Below are 17,429 nucleotides of genomic sequence, written 5' to 3' on the forward strand. Positions count from 1 at the left end.
GGGCAAAATAACTTCAAGCTCATACATTTTTTTAAAGAAAACTTTCTGTGATGAAAAAAAGTTTAAACTCGTGTCTAGAGAAGTCAAGTGCAAGACTGTTTATAGGTGATGGCTAGTATGAAAATGGTATATATACCGTAATGTTAAGACTGTAGCCTACTTTATCTCCCTCAGGCATTGTTATTGCAATGTTCTGGTGTAACATATCTTCACCTGAAGGAAAAACATCAATCCTCAAACTCTTTCTAAAGGCCAGAAGCCTTAGATCAGGGATGGGAAACCTCCTAATCCAGGCCCCCACCAAGCCTCTGGCACTATCCCTAGGCCACATCACCCACCTGAAAAGATGCCCCTTCTCTGGGAGACACCAAAATGATTTTTGTGGGGGGAAGGGTAGTGGTTGGTAGTACATTGAAAGCAAATACATGAGAAGAGATTGCTTAAAGTACTTGTGAATTGAGTTCTCAGGGGAAAGGAAAAAGAGCTGGAGAATAAAGCTATCAGAGGACATGATGCGTATCGTTTTCCCAACAGAGACACAAGTAGCATAAGATATGTGAACCATGTTTGGTTGTGTGCCAGAGGTTTCTGTCAGCACATGACACTTACTGTGGGGTCATTCAGCAAGTTAAATACAGGCTAGCTGTAGATGTTGGGGGAGAGATCAACTCTGGTGAGTTACCTTACAAGGACAGGTGTTGGGTCTTCCCAATAATAAAAAATCTACATTGTCAGTGTGGCAATCCTCACAAAGAGAGAGCCCACACAGATGACCAAACTACCCTAGGGTACCTTGGTTATCTGTATCAACCTGCAGTGGAGTTCCAGGGCCCCAAAGGGAACAGCAATGGCTTACTATATTTTGAAGTCAGTGAAGAAACACATTATCATCTATAGAGGCCTCCCCGCCTTAAATCCAAAGTCTGCACAACTGTCAACCTGCCAATTGCATGGTCGGCTGAAAAGTTGCTGATATCTGGGCCAAACTGTCCATCAGCTCCCTGTGTGGGGGAAAATAAAAGCAGTTGCCACAGCAACTAATTAATTTCCTAAGACATGCCCTACCATGTCAATGTACCATTTCTTCAGCTGGAGGCTTAAGCTGTAGAGAGTGCACATAGATACATAAGAAACTGTCTTATAGTAAGTCCATCAATCCACCTAGTTTGGTATTGTTTACACTGACTAGCAACAGCTCACCAGAGCTTCAACCAGGGGCCTTTCCCAGCCCTATCTAGAGATGCTTGGGGTTCATCCTGGGACCATAGCTGTCAAGTTTTCCCTTTTCTCACGAGGAAGCCTATTCAGCATAAGGGAATTTGCCTTTTAAAAAAAAGGGAGAACTTGACAGCTATGCCTGGGACTTCTGTAAGCAGAGCAAGTTATAAAATTTGCTTTCACCCATGGGTTACAGGAGGGATAGGCCTCACTGTGAACACAGAAAAATTTCCTTCTCTAATGAAATAAAGATATTGAGCCTGCAGTTATTTCATTAATACAAATCACTGACATATAAGACTCAAATCCTGCTATATTAAAATAAATGAGACAGAATCTTTTTGTTCTCTGTAAGAATGTACTGGAATGGAAAGGAGAAGTGTTGCTGCTGCTACCACACGACAATGGTGACATCATGCCAGGTCTAATTTTATATGTTAGTCAAAACCATTATAACAAACAAAGGTACCAGCAAAACCACAATGCAGAGTAAACTTTTAAATATAGCAGTAACATACACGATGTTGTATAATATTGTTGGGATCGAGCCCAGTTGGTTGGACTTCTCAGCTGCTGTGGAACAGGTGTAGGAGGGGTTTTGCTAACTGTGTTCTAAATGCTGTAACTATTTCGAGACCCTTAATAGTGGGGCTACATTACAGTATTTCCTGTAGTTTAAGAGACCTCAACCTAAAACAACCAAGAAATAGTGTCCCCGGTTTTCAGATCTTTATAATTTTAGGAACTCTCTCCCCTCCTCCTCAACTTTGGTTTCCTTTTTCTGAAGTTTTCAAACAGATAAAACTTTATTATTGTTATTATTATTATTAGTGCTTTTTCTCTAGAAAAAAGGGTGCCAGAACTCACCATGAACTTCTCCCTTGTTCTCTTATAATGGCAAGATCTGAGTTCTGGCAAGTTCTGGCTGAAAAAAGACACTACTACTACTACTACTACTACTGGTTTAATGGCTGGCTGAATTTCAATCTGATTCTATTCTACGGATTCTTTTATTCTTATTGCATTAATGTTTCAATCTGAGGTTTCTTATTTTGCACAGTACCACCAGCCTTGAGAAGGCTTGGCTCTTAAAAAGCAAAATAAAGCAAAAACAAGAACCACTTTATCGGACAAATGAATCTGACACAATTAACCTACCGTAGAAACTCATAACACTGTATGTCCCTCACCCCTGGGTGCTCGGGTCTTTGCTCTACAACTTCCCAGGCAACAAAATCCGTTTAAGGGAACATCTAAAATAACGGTTATTCCAACTTTTCGAACCTACCAACCTTTACCTCAGAATTTACCTCAAAAACCTGCAGGGGGAGCGCGCGGCCTCCAGGGGGCGTAGCGAAATGACGCGCGACGTAGAGAACGCTGCACAAGGAACCTTCCCTCGCGCGCGCGCTCCGGTCTCTATGGAAACACGTTCCTTAGCAACCCCAGGTAGCCGAGTGGCGGTTTGAAAGCCTGAGAGCCTCAGTTTGAATGGGACGAGGATCGTGCGGGCGGACGCGAGGAGGAATGATGAGAGCCGGTGTTGGCTATAGTGAGTCAGGCGGGAGCGGGGCGGGGTTAAAAGTTAGCAGGGCGGGCGGGGAAAGCTTCCGGCAGGAGACATCTGTATTAACAGTATTAACACAAGGCTGCGTTGCAGGAACTCAGGAGTGCGGGCGCGGCAGGACGAGCGCCCCCAGTTTCGGGAGGCTGCAGGAGGAAGAGAAAGGCTCTCCCTTGGGGCGCCATGACGCCGCAGCCGCAGGTGAGCTGACTCCTCTCACCTGGACGTCAACAGGCCTATGATGACACTTTTATTGTTATTATTGAAAACGCTGCCCTGTCCTCCCTGGTTGGTGTAGGGATGCTGCGATGGGCAATGATGTAATCTCCTGCAACAGCACAGCGCCGTGGTGGGTTATTGTACCCACCCTCTGTGAGATGTTTCCCTGCACCCTTCCTCCATCATAATGTGAAAATAAGTTTTTTTTAAAAAAAAAAAAAACATCAGTATGTAGCAGACTTCAGCACCGGGATGCGCCCTTGCACCTCTCCTCAAACTGCTTACTCTAGCAGTAGTAACTTCAGCGGTAAAGTACTTCACTTCCACAGCTGTTCCCAACCTCCAGAACTAAGGTTCCACTGAGTGCCACTAAGGCAATTTTCTTTTTCCTGTGGTCAGCAGGGCAATGTCACTTATTTATTTATGGGATTTGTACCCCTACACTTTAGTTTAAAACAGTTTCTCCCAAATGTGGGTCTCCAGCAGTTTGGGGACTACAATTCCTATCATCCCTGGCCAAGGGCCCTGCTATAAGGATGATGGGAGTTGTAGTGCAAAAAACAGCTGGAGATCCAAGTTTGGGAAGCACTGGTTTAAAGGGCTGTTGGAGGGGGCTTACCAAAATAAGTACTAAGATGGCTCACAAAGATATGACCCATGGGGAGAAATGAATGGAGGAAAGAGGGGAAAACAAGGTTAAGCACAGGTTCTTCACATCACCATTCCTATAACCAGTGGTTCCCTGTGCAACCCTAAAATTCAGCGTGTGCGCACCCACGTTTTGCACTCCATTCTACAGCGTTGTTGTGGTGCAGCACAGTGTGGCCAAACCACTTGTGTTACTCTAAAACCACCTCTGCTATAACACGGTCTGGCTGTCCTACTCAATGGTGAAGGGTATCTCTCCTCTGAAGCACTCCCCACTCACACCAGATCAAATCCAGAAGTAGAGCTGCTGTGAATGTCTAGGTTAGGGGGGCAGGAGAGTACCTGCCCACACAGTTCTTTCCTCAAACATCTGGTGGTTAGAATGATCACAGAACAGGGACGGATAGAGTTCCCCTCTTTCCTCACTGATCTATGGCAGTTCTGGCTGACCTGCCCCTCAGAACCACCATTTCCCCTGCCTGGCCTGATCAGATCCAGGAGCAGGGCAGGTGACAGTTTCCAGGCCCAAAAAACAAGGCAGCTCCCTTCCATACAGTTCTTCCCCCGATGGCTCATTAACTGTGGAAAAGCATTTTTGTTATATCCTTAAATGGGGATGCTCTGTTTAAGCCACTCTCTGCACCTCATAGGGTATCCCTAGTCCATCTCTGTAGCAGCACCACAGGTCTCTCGCTCCCTCTATGGGCCAGACTCAATGGGATGTGAAAGTTCCTTCCATTATAGCATTCCTGGCGTCTTATGTGCAGGGGCGTCTTACCCATAGAGGCTAGGGGCGCCAGGGTGCCAAGTTCTGGAAGGCGCCAGGGAAGAGGCTGGATGCGGCACCTCCTGGCATCAGCTCACCATCCTTGCCCACCTCCGCCATGCCGCGCCGAAGCAGCACCGCACCCGGAGGCTCCCGTCTGCCGTGGCCACTGCGGCATGGAGCGGCCAGCTGAACTGGGAGGCGCCGCGTCCAGGCTTCACCTCTTCCCCGCCGGAGGAGCTGCCCTCCAGCCGCCACCCACCTCCTCCAGCCCCACTGGCAGCACTGTCCTCCCTAAAAAAAAAACTCTGGGAAAGGGGGGGCGCTGAAGGGAGGTTTGCACCACGGTGCCAGATATGCTTAAAACGGCCCTGCTTACGTGTTTTCAAAAAACTGCTGTAGCACATGTGTGAGTGGATATTTGGATGAGGGCACCAGGGGCAAAAAGGAAGTCACCTTATACTGAATAATTGGTCCATTTAGCTCAGTATTGCCTACTCTGACTGACAGCACCTTTCCAGGATTTCAGACAGGGATCTTTCCCACCCTACCTAGAAATAGCGCAGATTGGAACTGGGACCTTCTGCCTGAAAAGGAATTGCTCTATCACTGGGCTACAGCCTTTCCCAAGGTCTAACTCATGTGCTACAACAATGAGGCAAATCTACCCCTCCAGCAGAAGTGGCTGTCGGTTTCACCCTCCATGGGCAAAAGCCAATTGAGGGAGGAGGGCTTAAATCAGCCATAGCAACAAAGGCTAAACTGGCAGGAGAACACATCTTCTTTGACCCTGTTGAATACTATTACCCAAAAGCAACAAGTTGTGCACGATAAATGATTCCTTATGGCTGTGGAAAATTTGACACATAGGCACATGGACTCGGTTGAGAGAATCATAGAATTGTAGAGTTACAAGCCCCTGTACAGCAGGAATCTTTTAGCCCAACATGGGGCTGGAACCCTCAACCCTGAGATTAAGAGTCTCATGCTCTACTGCCTGAGCTATCCAGTGGCAGGTCTGTTCATATACAGTATTTTTCTCTATTTCTCAGGAATAAAATATTCTGGCATATCTTCTAGTATCAACCAGATTATATGATGGCAAATTTACTGCTGGATATAGTGTTCCAAACAGGCTTGGGACCTTTAATATGTAAATTTCCAAGCCTTAGAAATTATGACTTTTATAGAGGTAACAAAAAAGTAACATATATTTGTTCCCACTTTGGCATGAATACTGCATATGCTTACTAAGAACTAAACAGGCACATAAAAACACAGAATGTCAGAAGGGACAAGTGTAAATATGCATTAAGATATTATTGATTTAGGGAACGCACCCTTGGTCTAGGTCAGGGATAGTGATTATGTAGTCTTTCAAAAGCTGTTGAGCTCCTACCATTGCTGACGACTGACCATGCTAGGTGGGGCTGATGGGGTTGAAGTCCAATAGCATCTGAAGGGTCATAGATTCTCCACTCTTGGTCAAAGTACTAAAGTTTAAAGCCTCCAGACATTCCAACATTATATTCTTCAGGGCTTATTGCACTGATTTTTCAGATACATCTGCTTCAGGAAGAGATGGGCAAGTCCAGCCACCATCAGCATTAAAAGTAAGTTTATCTGGTTTGGATTTTGGGGGGTCGGCTGAGGGATAATATCCTTGCTAAAATACATAAATAATGGCTAGAAAAGAAGGTGGTTCACTATGGATTTTAACCTTATTAAAGTTATTTAGGCTGTTACCTTGTTCTTACATAATATGTTGTTAAGATTGTCCAGCCTGTGCTCCTGCAGCTGTCTACCAGTTCCATCAGGTGCCCCAGCTGGGACCCCACCTGCCTGCACACTGGATCACCATAATTTTACATGCTCTGGTTACCTCGCGCTTGGACTACTGCAATGCACTCTACATGGGGCTACCTTTGAAGGTGACTCAGAAACTACAACTAATCCAGAATGCGGCTGTCACACTGGTGACTGGGAGTGGCCACCTGGACCATATAGCATCAGTCCTAAAAGATCTATATTGGCTCCCAATACATTTCTGAGCACAGTTAAAAGTATTGGTGCTGACTTTTAAAGCCCTAAATGGCTTTGGCCCTGTATACCTGAAGGAGCGTCGCTACCCCCATTGTTCAGTCTGGACACAGATCCAGCTCCAAGGACCTTCTGGCAGTTCCCTCATTGCGAGGTTACAGGGAACCAGGCAGAGGGCCTTCTCAGTAGTGGTGCCCGCCCTGTGGAACACCCTCCCATCAGATGTCAAAGAATTAAATATATAGTTTAGTTTTAGAATACATCTGAAGGCAGCCCTGTACAGGTAGGTTTTTAATGTTTGCGTTTCTTTAAGATAAAAAGAGAACATGGGCTTGCCTCATTATCCTGAAGCATTTGGATAACCCGATCCAAAGATAATAACTTTTCTTTTGGCAGCAATGTTGTGAACATAGTACAGAATTCAACATGCACAATACAGATATCAAATATACCTAGATCAACTGTTTTCAAAACCGTACATGACCTAAAGAGAGATCACTGTCTAACAGAGCAATCAAATTCCTTCTCTGCCCGGTTTAGCCAGCCAGCAAAGAGGAGTCCCACCAGCAGGACTCAGTGGAAAAACTCAAAATGTGTTCTGGGGGCAGAGGCTGAGCTGAGCTGGCATGGGATCCATAGGATCCTGAGCCGGTCTCAGTACTGTTGTGCAGTGATGAGACCTGATCTGGGCTTGATGGCTGCACCAGCTTGGAGTTAGATCAGTGATCAGGCCCGGATTTGGCTCTGCCATTGTGCCCTGCCATACCTTCAACCATTTCCTCCTGCTACAATGGTATGCAGTTTATATCTGGTAAGATATTAGCAAGTAAAGATCACAATCTAGGCATAGGGGGGGAAAGTGCAGACTATTGCAGAATATACAGAATTTGTCTAATTAATTAATTTTACAATATAGATCCTACAACAGCAGTTGGATTCATTTCAAGCCCTTCGACAACAAACTTTGCAGAATGTCAGCATGGTAAGACCAAGCCCTCAACAAGGTTTAATTCCTCATTCAATACACAACCTTTCTAAAGGCCTCTAATATTCGCATGTTGCTTTTACATGTCAACTGTTTTTTGTTATTCTCCTGCTCTGGATCACCTCATCCTCTCAAAATTCATTGCAATGATCACCTGCCACTTGGTTCCCCAATTTCAAATACAGGTAGTAGATAAATTGCTGCTGGCTGGCTATTGGACACTTTGTATAAATGCCTGTGGTGAAGAAGGCTGTTTCAAGTGTCAAATCACCTTCCCTTTTCTTTTTCCAGTGATTCCCACTCCTACAATATATGGTTATACATATATATATCAAAGTTCTGATAAACTTTGGGGTTTTCCCATTGTGGAAGCAAGGGACTTGTCATGCTTGTCAACAATATACGTATGCATATATATTATTGTTATGTTTATTTCAGAGGTTCCAGAGTAAATAGTATAGTCAGAGATACCATGGTTTGCTATCCAGCAACACATCTGATAATTAGTAATACTAAATATTTAAATGCTGCAAATGCTGCAGGGTGGGGTGGTGGTGGCAAGTCCCACTGAACTCAGTGGAACTTACTTCTGAGTATGTTACATGCATACAGTTGAGTATTTTTAAGAATAAAAATAAGTTGCTACCAGGCTTAAAACATGGGTGTGGTTCTCCCAATATTAGTGGGCTGCTACAATTCCCATCATCCTTCACTATTGGCCATGCTTCTTGGAGATGACGCAAGCTGGAGTCCAACAATGTCTTGAGGGCCATGGCTTCCCACCTCTGCCTTTAAACCAATATACAGTAAAAAGGATGAAAGCAGGAGAAGGATAACTATCTCACTTCCTGTTTCTTCAGGTTCAGTCTGAAATCAACCATATACTTAATAAAAATATAACTGAAATGAAGAGTCCAGAATTTATTCCAGACAATTTACTTTTGACCAGCTCACCTATCAATACTACTATGGTATGTGGGGTTGTTTTGCTGACAATAAGTATATAATGGCATTTTACGGTTCAAAGGAACTAATCCCTCGGCTGAATTTACCATCACTTCTGATCCAGAGAGCAGTCCATGTAATATGCACCACAGTGCTCCATAAAGTAGAGAGCAAGTGCACTGTCACTTAGGATATAAATAATTCTCCTTGACTTTGTGACATTATAATCTTGGACATAAATGCCCCAGTTTCCTGAGGTCAGGAGCTGGAGTCAGGCATAGATCAGCAATAAAACTAAAGCATGGTGTCAGTTTATTCAAAGAAACCAAACAGCACAGACCTAGTGATCCAAGCAACTCTTCCCAATAGGTCTTGCCCAATGAAACAGTTGCAAGGATTGAAGGTCCCTGCCTTCCCACCACTCTCTATGGCTCCTTCTCTCCAGGGTCTTTCCCAAGCAGTCGCAAACTGCAACTGTGCAAATCCAATCCCTTGTTGAATCACTCTTTGCTTTCCGCTACTATTAATGATTTTTTAAATGCCTTAAAAGCTAGATAGTGTACAATGATTATATGGAAACAAACAAACCCTGCCCAGAGCCCTACCATCTTAAAAACAAGCACCCGCACATAATAACTCAAGATGGAAAGGAGAGAAGAAGAAAGGGAGGCATAACTAGAGGTCATAAATTGGGGAGAGCTAACATACTTTCAAATGCTGTTCAGACAGTTGCAAAGAGAGAAAGGTGCAGATGTCCGGAGGCAGTGATTCTGTGGAATAAAATCTGTACCAAAACCTATATTCCCTTTTGAAAACAGCCACTTTATGCAACTCATTGGTGGTTCCTAGCTATGTTTCCTCGGTTGTTAAATACTGAAGGCCTTCTGATTTGACTGTTATCCTCTTTCTCCCTCTCTCAGCCAAGAGGGCATCAAGAAGCGCTGCTGTTGAAGAAAAAACTTCATCTTGGTAACAGACCAGGTTCCAGTAATTGTCTACAAACCAATTTCAACACTGTATTTGGAAAGCCGGTCACAGGTGAATGCATTCCAGATCAGGTTCTATCAAAATATATAGCAGTTGAAAACCATGCCCCAACATGTAGAAATAAAGGTATTCTGCCTCAGAATACTGACCAAATATTGAAGAGGTCTGCCAACAACTTTTCCTCCCCATCTTTTATTGGTCTGGAAGCAGAAGAGATGACTCTTCAAAGGGAGAAGAAAAATCAGGATGAACCTAAAGTGTGCATGGCATTCCGTAAGTATGAGGAGGAAGAGGAAGAGGAGTCCTTGACTGAGAGTGTGAGTTCTTCTTTCAAGGATACGAAAGAGGATGACAAAAAGACCTGTAAGCATGAACTATTTACTTTTGAACTTCAAAACTCTCCTAATGTTATGAGTGGTAAAGACAATGATTCTGGTTATCTGTCAGAACAGGATCTAATAGAAAAGGGAATGTCATATGAGGATTTTAAATCTAGGGGAATTTCAGAACTAGAGGATTCTGATGAGTTGCATATTAAAGAAAATATTGCACAAGCAGCATATGATAGAAAGCGCCAGATGAATTTCCTGTCCAAATACAGACCAACAAAGATAGACCAACAAAGGCAGCTGCTTAGCACAAACCAAGAGTTCAGAAAACGCCAGGAACTCTGTGATGCTGTGTCTGATGAATATGTTAAAAAAGTTAGATGGTTGGATACATCTGACAGAGAACCTGAACATGTCTGTAATAAGGTGATGAGCCATGAAGATGAAAATGAATTGAAACCTCTTACTGACATTATACAGTCTCTGACAGAGCAAAATTCAAAATATCAGAAGCAAATCAAGGATTTGCATGATGAGAAGAATAGCCTTCAAGAAAGGCTAGTTAAATCTGATGAAGATTGCAAGGAATGCCTTAAAGAAGTAAAAAGACTACTGAAGAAATGCAAGGAGTTTCAACAGCAAAAGTCAGCTCTGGAAGAAAAGCAGGATCAGCTTTATTCTCAAAATCAACGTATGATGTGTGAGATAAATGATTTACAACAGAAAGACCAGAAAACACAGGAAACTTTGGCTTTTTCCACACAGGAAAAAAGCGATCTGATTGTGTCCTTAAAAAAATTGGAAAAACAAGTTTCAACCCTTCAAGAAGAAAATAAGAAACTAGGCGGGGAAGTACTTCAGCTAACAGACAACAAGGGTTTGTTGGAAAAGGTGGTTGGAGAAAACCAGAATGAAATGCAACAACTGAAGATAAATGAGAAGACTACGCTATCAAATCTGGAGGCTCTTATTAGGATGACGCAGTCGCTTAAAGATGAAAAACTGAGTCTTGAAAAGGCATTGCAGGAGGTGCTCACTGCGAAAGAAGTCCTGCAGAAGGGGCTTGAAGAGGCCCAGTCAGGCAGAACTAATGCTGAGGAAAAACTTCTGATGGAACGTAAAAGTACAAAAATAGAAATCGGAGTTTTGAAAACTAACTTGTCAAACATGGAACGAGAGTGTGAGAGGATGAGAATGGTAGTAGCAGACATGACAGATGAAAACCACGTTCTTAAAAAGGAGCTGAGTGCATATAAACAGGAGGCTTCTGATTGCAGAAATAAAACAAGAATACTGAGCGAGCAGCTCCTGCTGATGGAAAATGAAATACGCTCTACGGAGAACGAGAGAGATGTGTTGCAGTTTGAAGCACGCCGTCTCCAAAAAAATAATGCTAGCCTCAGGGACCAAGTTACGGCTTTGGTCGATCAACAATTTAAGCAAAGGCATAATTCCAGAAGCCAAAAGCAAAACGACCAATTTGCAGATTCCAGTGAAATCTGTGAAGAAATATCTAGCTATCAGCATATTTCTTTAATACATAACTCACCAGGTATGTTTTTGCTTTCTGATATGTAAAATTCAACTCACTTCTAAGTCTTTATTATTCTGAGGGAAATGGTAGTTGGTATGATCCTTAGGGTTAATGTAAAATAAAAGAATAAATGCTTAGATTAAAAACAAGAAGAAATCACTGGTAATGCCTGAAATTTTAGGGTGCAATTCATCAGGCCTTTCCCCTCCCTCTCAGGCAAGACCCTTGGACATGTGCGAGGCAGTCATTTCTTGAAGTGCACTTAGGTATATAACTCATATAGTCATTTAGTGGTTCCTCTTCTCAATATGCCCTTGACCCAGAAGTATTCCAGACCTGAGCATGAGGTCTGGACACAACTGGACTTGTGTGGGGAAAATTTTGTGCACTCAATCTATAGATATTTTCAGCCGCAACCAGTTATGAGAGAAATTGCTAGGTATAGCTGCTTTTTAAAACACATTCAATTTTGTCTGTGTTACATATAAAAATTTTCAATGAATTCAGCTTTTTATAAATTTATAGTTCTGGTAAGAAGAGTTTTTAAAGTGACTTTTCCTCTTAAATGTGTGTAGAATATGACCCTGACAGATGCTTTTTATTCAGTTAAGTCATAAATGGGGAGAAATTTATTTAAGAAACTGGGAGAAATTCATTTAATGTTGATAAAGAGCTGATCATAAGAATTCTTAGCTTTGATTGCTTTTGGAATTGGTTTAAACTAACCCTACCATCAGTGAAATATTAGCATTAGCTTCAGTGACTTATTTGATTGATTGATTTGATTGATTCCTGAGACATCATGGTTATATAGGCTTGTAGATACCACAGTCTCCAACTGGGGGGTTTTTCTTAAAGAAAGCTGTCTTTTTTTCCAGGCAGTTCCAGACAAACGCCAACAATCTGTCCTTCAAAGAAAGCATAATAAAATTTTCTTCTTTGAAACCTGTTTTTAAACTCTCCTATCCATTTACTCGTACCTACGGGACCACCCCTCCATCCCTCGTACCTACGGGACCACCTCTCCTGGTATGCCCCGCAGAGCACCTTAAGGTCCACAAATAACAATATTTTGGAGATCCCGAGCCATAAGGTGGCTAGATTGGTCTCAACTAGGGCCAGGGCCTTTTCAGTATTGGCCCCGACTTGGTGGAACGCTCTCTCACAGGAGGCCAGGGCCCTGCGGGATTTGACATCTTTCCGCAGGGCCTGCAAGACAGAGCTGTTCTGCCTGGCCTTTGGGCTGGACTTAGTCTGACCACTATGGTTCCCCCCCCCCTCCCTTATGGTTTTGATTTGGGCCATTTTAAAATGAGGCTGCATTTAAAAAAAATTTAAATCTAAATTGTATTTTAATCCACATTTTAATCAATTGTTTTCCTTTCTTTTATTTTTTATTGTAATTTTATTTATGTCCGCCACCCTGAGCCCGGTTCTCACTGGGGAGGGCGGGGTATAAATAAATTTTTATTACTACTACTACTACCAGTACTACTACCACCATTTCCCCTTAAATCTTTGAATAAAAAAATGGGATGATGTTTTTCAGGTAACCAATGATAATGAAGTTTTAAACTTCTTTTTTCACATCATATCGTTGCCTAATCCAGTATAGTATATACATACAGTACCTGATTGCTAAACAAGCAATAATGTAGCCTGTTGAACTAGCAGAAGATACAGAATTATAACATCAAGTTCTAACAATACCCGGAAACAAAACCACCACATTGAGACAACTGTATAGGGAAGAGTGCATTAGTCAAATATGTTTCATATCCTGCATGCATCAAAGTAGTTTGTTTTGCTTCCAAAGAGCAGGCCATATGAGAAGATAAAAATATTTCCTTTTGAAATTAAATCCTGTTAGCTCAATCCAGTTAATCATTGTAAATTTTGGTAGCAGCTATGCACAATATATGCACATTTTAAAATGCTTTACACCACAAGCCTATACCTGCATGCTCAGAAGATGAAATGTATGTAAAACACAATCTTATATATTTCTATATGACCGCCATAATGAAGTTGCACTAATATTGACTTACTGAATTAATAATTTCTAGGACAACCTGTTACCCTCCAGATGTTGTGGATTTCCAACAGCCCCCAGCCATTATGGTCAACGGTCAATGATGATGGGAGCTATAGTCTACACAACATCTGGAGGGCACCATGTTGATTTCTTTTGCTCTCAGATGATCCCACTGTCATGGTCAGACCACTTCCTGGTGAGAAGTACCAACTTACCCCTTTAGCACTGGGAAACCTGTTAGAATGGCTTGAATCTAGAGACTTGAGTCCAATGGATTCCTGAATGCTCTGGGAGACTTTCAGGTGGATAGAAATGGTGATCTTGTGAAGGCCCTTGTCTCACTAAAGGCACTAAGATGCAGAGGACCAGAGATATGATTGCTCCTGAATGCCCTCTCTGACAATGTGGAGCATATTTGGCTTCCTGGTACACTGGGGAACTACATGCAGTGAGACAGGCTGGATGATTGCCAGAAAGCAGGTGACGGAAATACTACTGCAAAGATGACTGAACATGCATTAAGAGCACATAACCATGCTTGCTGCATGGCAGTGAAAGCAGCAAAGGCAGCCTATTTTGCTGCTTCTACTGTGTCCTCATGAAATTGGCCAGCATAACACTTCCGGGTGGGCCAAGACTGTTAACAACTATAGCGGTGGATGAGGCTCAAGATACCTACCTCGGATACCTACCTCATTTTACCAACTTCAGTTGCTAAGATAACTGGCTATTCCTGGATCAGGATAGCTTGCACACAGTTGTGCATGCATCAGTAACCTCATGGCTTGATTACTGCAATGTGCTCTTTGCAGGGCTGCCCTTGGGGTTGGTCTGGAATCTGCAGCTGCTGCAGCCTGCCAAGATTAGGTTGCAAACGAGCACCATATAACAGTTTGCTTGCAGGATTTGTACTGGCTGCCGATATGCTACTGGTCTACGTTCAAATAGTTGGTTCTAACATATAAGGCCTCATACAGTTTAGCACCAGCTTACTTGAGAGATTGCCTTAGCCCTTATATACCCAGTAGATCACTGTGGTCTGTTGGCAAATTTCTTCTGTAAATTCCAAAGATCTCAGAAGCCTGATCAGAGCAGGGCTTTGAGTGTGGCTGCCGCTTCTATGGAATAGTGTTCATCTCACTATGACAGGTCTCCACCTGCACTTTCTGGAAACAATTGAAGACATTTTTTCCCCCTATAGGCTTCCCCAACTGGATGAATGGATCTTTTCTGTGAATGTGTGTTTAGTAGTTTTAGCTTTGTTTAAAATGTATCTGCTTCTTGATAGTTTTTATTCGTTTTTGCTACCGGTATTTTTATTGTACAACACCTTGAGATGATTCTGTAGATTAATAATCACAGACTCATTGAAGGGACTCCAAGGGTAATCTACTGCAACCCGTTGCAATACAGGGTGGTTATATTGTTAGCAATATCTAGGGTCTATGTTTTTCTGCTACCTATATTTCTATAGTCTATGAAGCATAGTTTACAACCCTGCATGTTCCTTTGACAACAGTGGTCAGATTTTGAAAATTTGTAAATCTTTGGCCTGTTCCTTGTGTTTCTTTTGTGATTTGTTGGCCACACCTTTATATGCATGTATAGTATAATTGGTACTGAAGCTGAAGCAAATCCAAACCACTGGTGTCTAGGACTTTCTACATACAGTAGTTACACCAAGCATTTGATATGCTATTTTTTTCATAGAATGCCACATCAACCAAATATATGCAGTTACTGTCAGTGGCATCAGTCTCTTCAATAGACCTGGTGCTATGTGGAGTCCATATAAACTATTTTACCACACATTTTGTAATGAATAATGCCACGTCTGTGCAAATAGTGTCCATGCCAGGGGGTCATAAACATACCCACTGCAAAATGCACAGAGATCCTATTTCAGACAGACTGCTGAAGCAGCCTCTGCATTATTTACATACACACAAAAAGGCCGTAAAAGTTTATGAGTGACTGCATATTAATGTTACTTCAGTTGAAAGAGTGATAGCTTGTAAAAAATTCAAACCCTTTGGTGTCTGCCCATAAGAATTAATATGTGAACCCATTACACCTCTTCTGACACAATGCAGCAATTTCATTTTATGCAATGGTGTATATATCTGTATTCTGGCAATTGCATTATATTGCAGGTAAGCAATCAATGCATGTCTATATTTGCAAATCTTGGGGAGGGGGATTTATGCCTGTCATAAAAGTATAAGAGCATGAATATTTTAGGGCCTTTTTGTTTACAATGTGAATTCTAATTTCAATCATTTGCTTTTTGAAAATTGAATTAATATCTTGATGTTGTCCGAACACATCTAAAACAAGCTTCCCTCCAATTATAATTATACCTAATGCAATTTCCTGTGCTCTGTGCACATAGGATTGGGCATCACCTTCCCAACTCCAATGCAAGAGCACAAGTAAGTCCCTATGTAGCACAGGTGGTTCCCCCTGCCTACTGCCATGGCATAAAAGTGAAGTGTGACAGTGGCAGCATCCTCTAGCCCCTTCACAGAACATTTCAAGTCTTCCAAACTTTTAGGGGTTATAGAAGGTGGCAAAAATGTCACTGTAGGGTTCAAAGGTAGGGACTTTCATGCCAAGTAAATTGAAGCCAAACAGCTCTGCTCCATCCTTTAGTAACTTAAATGGAGCAAGCCTCTGCTTAGGACCGATTAACAGGCTTAGGCAATTTATTTGCTCTGTATTTATGAATACAGAGAAAAATCCACGTGATAAAAATCAGACAAGAAGAAAGCTTTCAGTTGTGGTTACAAGTACTGCAATAATCAGGATGATTGTTCCACATTTAAATGTGAAACAGATTAAGTATATAAACTTGCTTGTGTGTGGCACTTACCATGTTGTCCTTTACTGGAAGATGATAGCTGTTGCTGAAATAACCCTTTCCTAGACATCTCAACAGAACTACAGACCTACACACTAAGGTCAAGGTTTAAAAGGTCTTGCAAAGGCAGGGATGTTGTCTGTCAACGGAATACACCCTTTGTCCTCCTCTTTGGCAGAATCATTGAGCTCTTGTAAGGCTAACTTTTGAGTACATTGAGCACCCCACTAACCCCTTTGAGTACATTGAGCACCCCACTTACCTATGAAGCAAGGACCTAGGAAGAAGAGAAAGTTAAACTACCCTGTCCCTCTCATGTCTGCATACTATATTATTTGTTCCTAAACATCTAAGGGAGAGATATATACTTATCAAACAGGGAAGGAAAGCTTGTTTTACATCATATCAGCTGTGGGAACTCCACTGCAAATAATTAAATTGGTTAGTTAATTAGATCTTAAAGCTATCTTATCTTCTTTCCTAACATTTCCAATTTGGTAGAGTGTGGAAAGATTTCTGAAATCCGAAAGAAACTGGAAGAGGAGGAACTCTATACAGAAAAGAAGCACAACACCACCAAGAAGCTCTACAGTGCTTTTTCAGTCAGCTGCACCACATCCATCATAAAAGAGTCAGGTTTCCCAACTGCTGTGCGGAAGAAATATAGCACTATTTGCTCTGCTACTTAGTGCTTTAAGGGTTCTGCCCACAGAAGTTAAGCACTACTCTGACTTCCAATTGCTGTGCCTGAGAAGCATAACAAAGAGCAGAGCAATCAGAAATCCAAGTACTATGAAAGAAACTAACTTGAGGTTGTAGATGAGAAAGAGATTTGAGCTGTACACCCATAATACATATTTATGGTTACTTTTATACTATCAGCTGGAGCTTTTTCTTCAAAGAATGAAACACCTGACAATGTTTTGAATGATATTTTATGCTATTTCAATTCTAAGAAAGGAGATAATCATCTGAGCTCTGTCATAATTGTTCACTGAAAATAAAAGGAGGCAAACTGGAAATAAAGACAATTGCTGGTGAAATGTAAAATTTGAGTATTGTACAAAAACCAGTCTTCATTTAAAAATATTTGCATTTAAAACACTTGAAAGAGTTTTATTATTGCTGTGTTTATATCTTAATGTTTCTTTGGACACTATTTGTGGTTGGTAGAGAAAAACAAAACTAAAGTGGAAGTTAAGGGTACTTTGCAGGAAACCATGATCCTAGGTCATTCCATTAAGGACATCTTAGCTAATTATTCATATGAGTTATTGAACATAATAAAAGAGGCAAACA

At 41.9% G+C, this 17,429-nt stretch overlaps 1 protein-coding gene and 1 long non-coding RNA gene across 20 annotated transcripts in view; one reads left to right on the top strand and one right to left on the bottom strand.

Annotated features, from left to right (window-relative positions):
• The window catches only part of LOC148687305 (uncharacterized), a 116,646-nt gene extending 113,993 nt beyond the window's left edge, over positions 1-2,653 (bottom strand). For 2 of the 4 annotated variants that reach the window (XR_015947874.1, XR_015947876.1), the window contains exon 1: positions 2,377-2,513. This is a non-coding gene — a long non-coding RNA (uncharacterized LOC148687305). The other 2 variants (XR_015947877.1, XR_015947873.1) reach the window with 2 other exon arrangements.
• On the top strand, positions 2,561-17,232 carry CCDC110 (coiled-coil domain containing 110). 16 transcript variants are annotated; one of them, XM_088661020.1, is made up of 8 exons: positions 2,564-2,667; positions 2,879-2,983; positions 5,976-6,028; positions 7,372-7,437; positions 8,301-8,411; positions 9,306-9,423; positions 9,580-11,253; positions 16,632-17,232. In XM_088661020.1, the coding sequence occupies exons 1-8, from the start codon at positions 2,577-2,579 to the stop codon at positions 16,817-16,819; spliced, it is 2,406 nt and encodes an 801-aa protein (XP_088517146.1). In that variant the 5' UTR covers positions 2,564-2,576; the 3' UTR covers positions 16,820-17,232. The 16 variants fall into 16 exon arrangements, with proteins under 16 accessions (XP_088517151.1, XP_088517144.1, XP_088517146.1 ...); XM_088661021.1 differs by having other exon boundaries at positions 9,583-11,253; XM_088661022.1 differs by lacking the exon at positions 2,564-2,667 and adding an exon at positions 2,703-2,770.
• Positions 17,233-17,429: the final 197 nt, after the last annotated feature.

The sequence above is a fragment of the Zootoca vivipara genome, chromosome Z1 (genome assembly GCF_965207765.1).
Source record: "Zootoca vivipara chromosome Z1, rZooViv2.hap1.1, whole genome shotgun sequence".
NCBI lineage: Eukaryota > Metazoa > Chordata > Lepidosauria > Squamata > Lacertidae > Zootoca > Zootoca vivipara.

Excerpts from the sequence above, each read along its gene's own strand:
- CCDC110 (XM_035112071.3), top strand. The coding sequence starts at position 2,577 with ATGACGCGCGACGTAGAGAACGCTGCACAAGGAACCTTCCCTCGCGCG. Across the intron at positions 2,668-2,878 it reads ACGTTCCTTAGCAACCCCAG|GAACTCAGGAGTGCGGGCGC; the intron begins GTAGCCGAGTGG and ends GCTGCGTTGCAG. Across the intron at positions 8,412-9,305 it reads CACCTATCAATACTACTATG|CCAAGAGGGCATCAAGAAGC; the intron begins GTATGTGGGGTT and ends TCCCTCTCTCAG.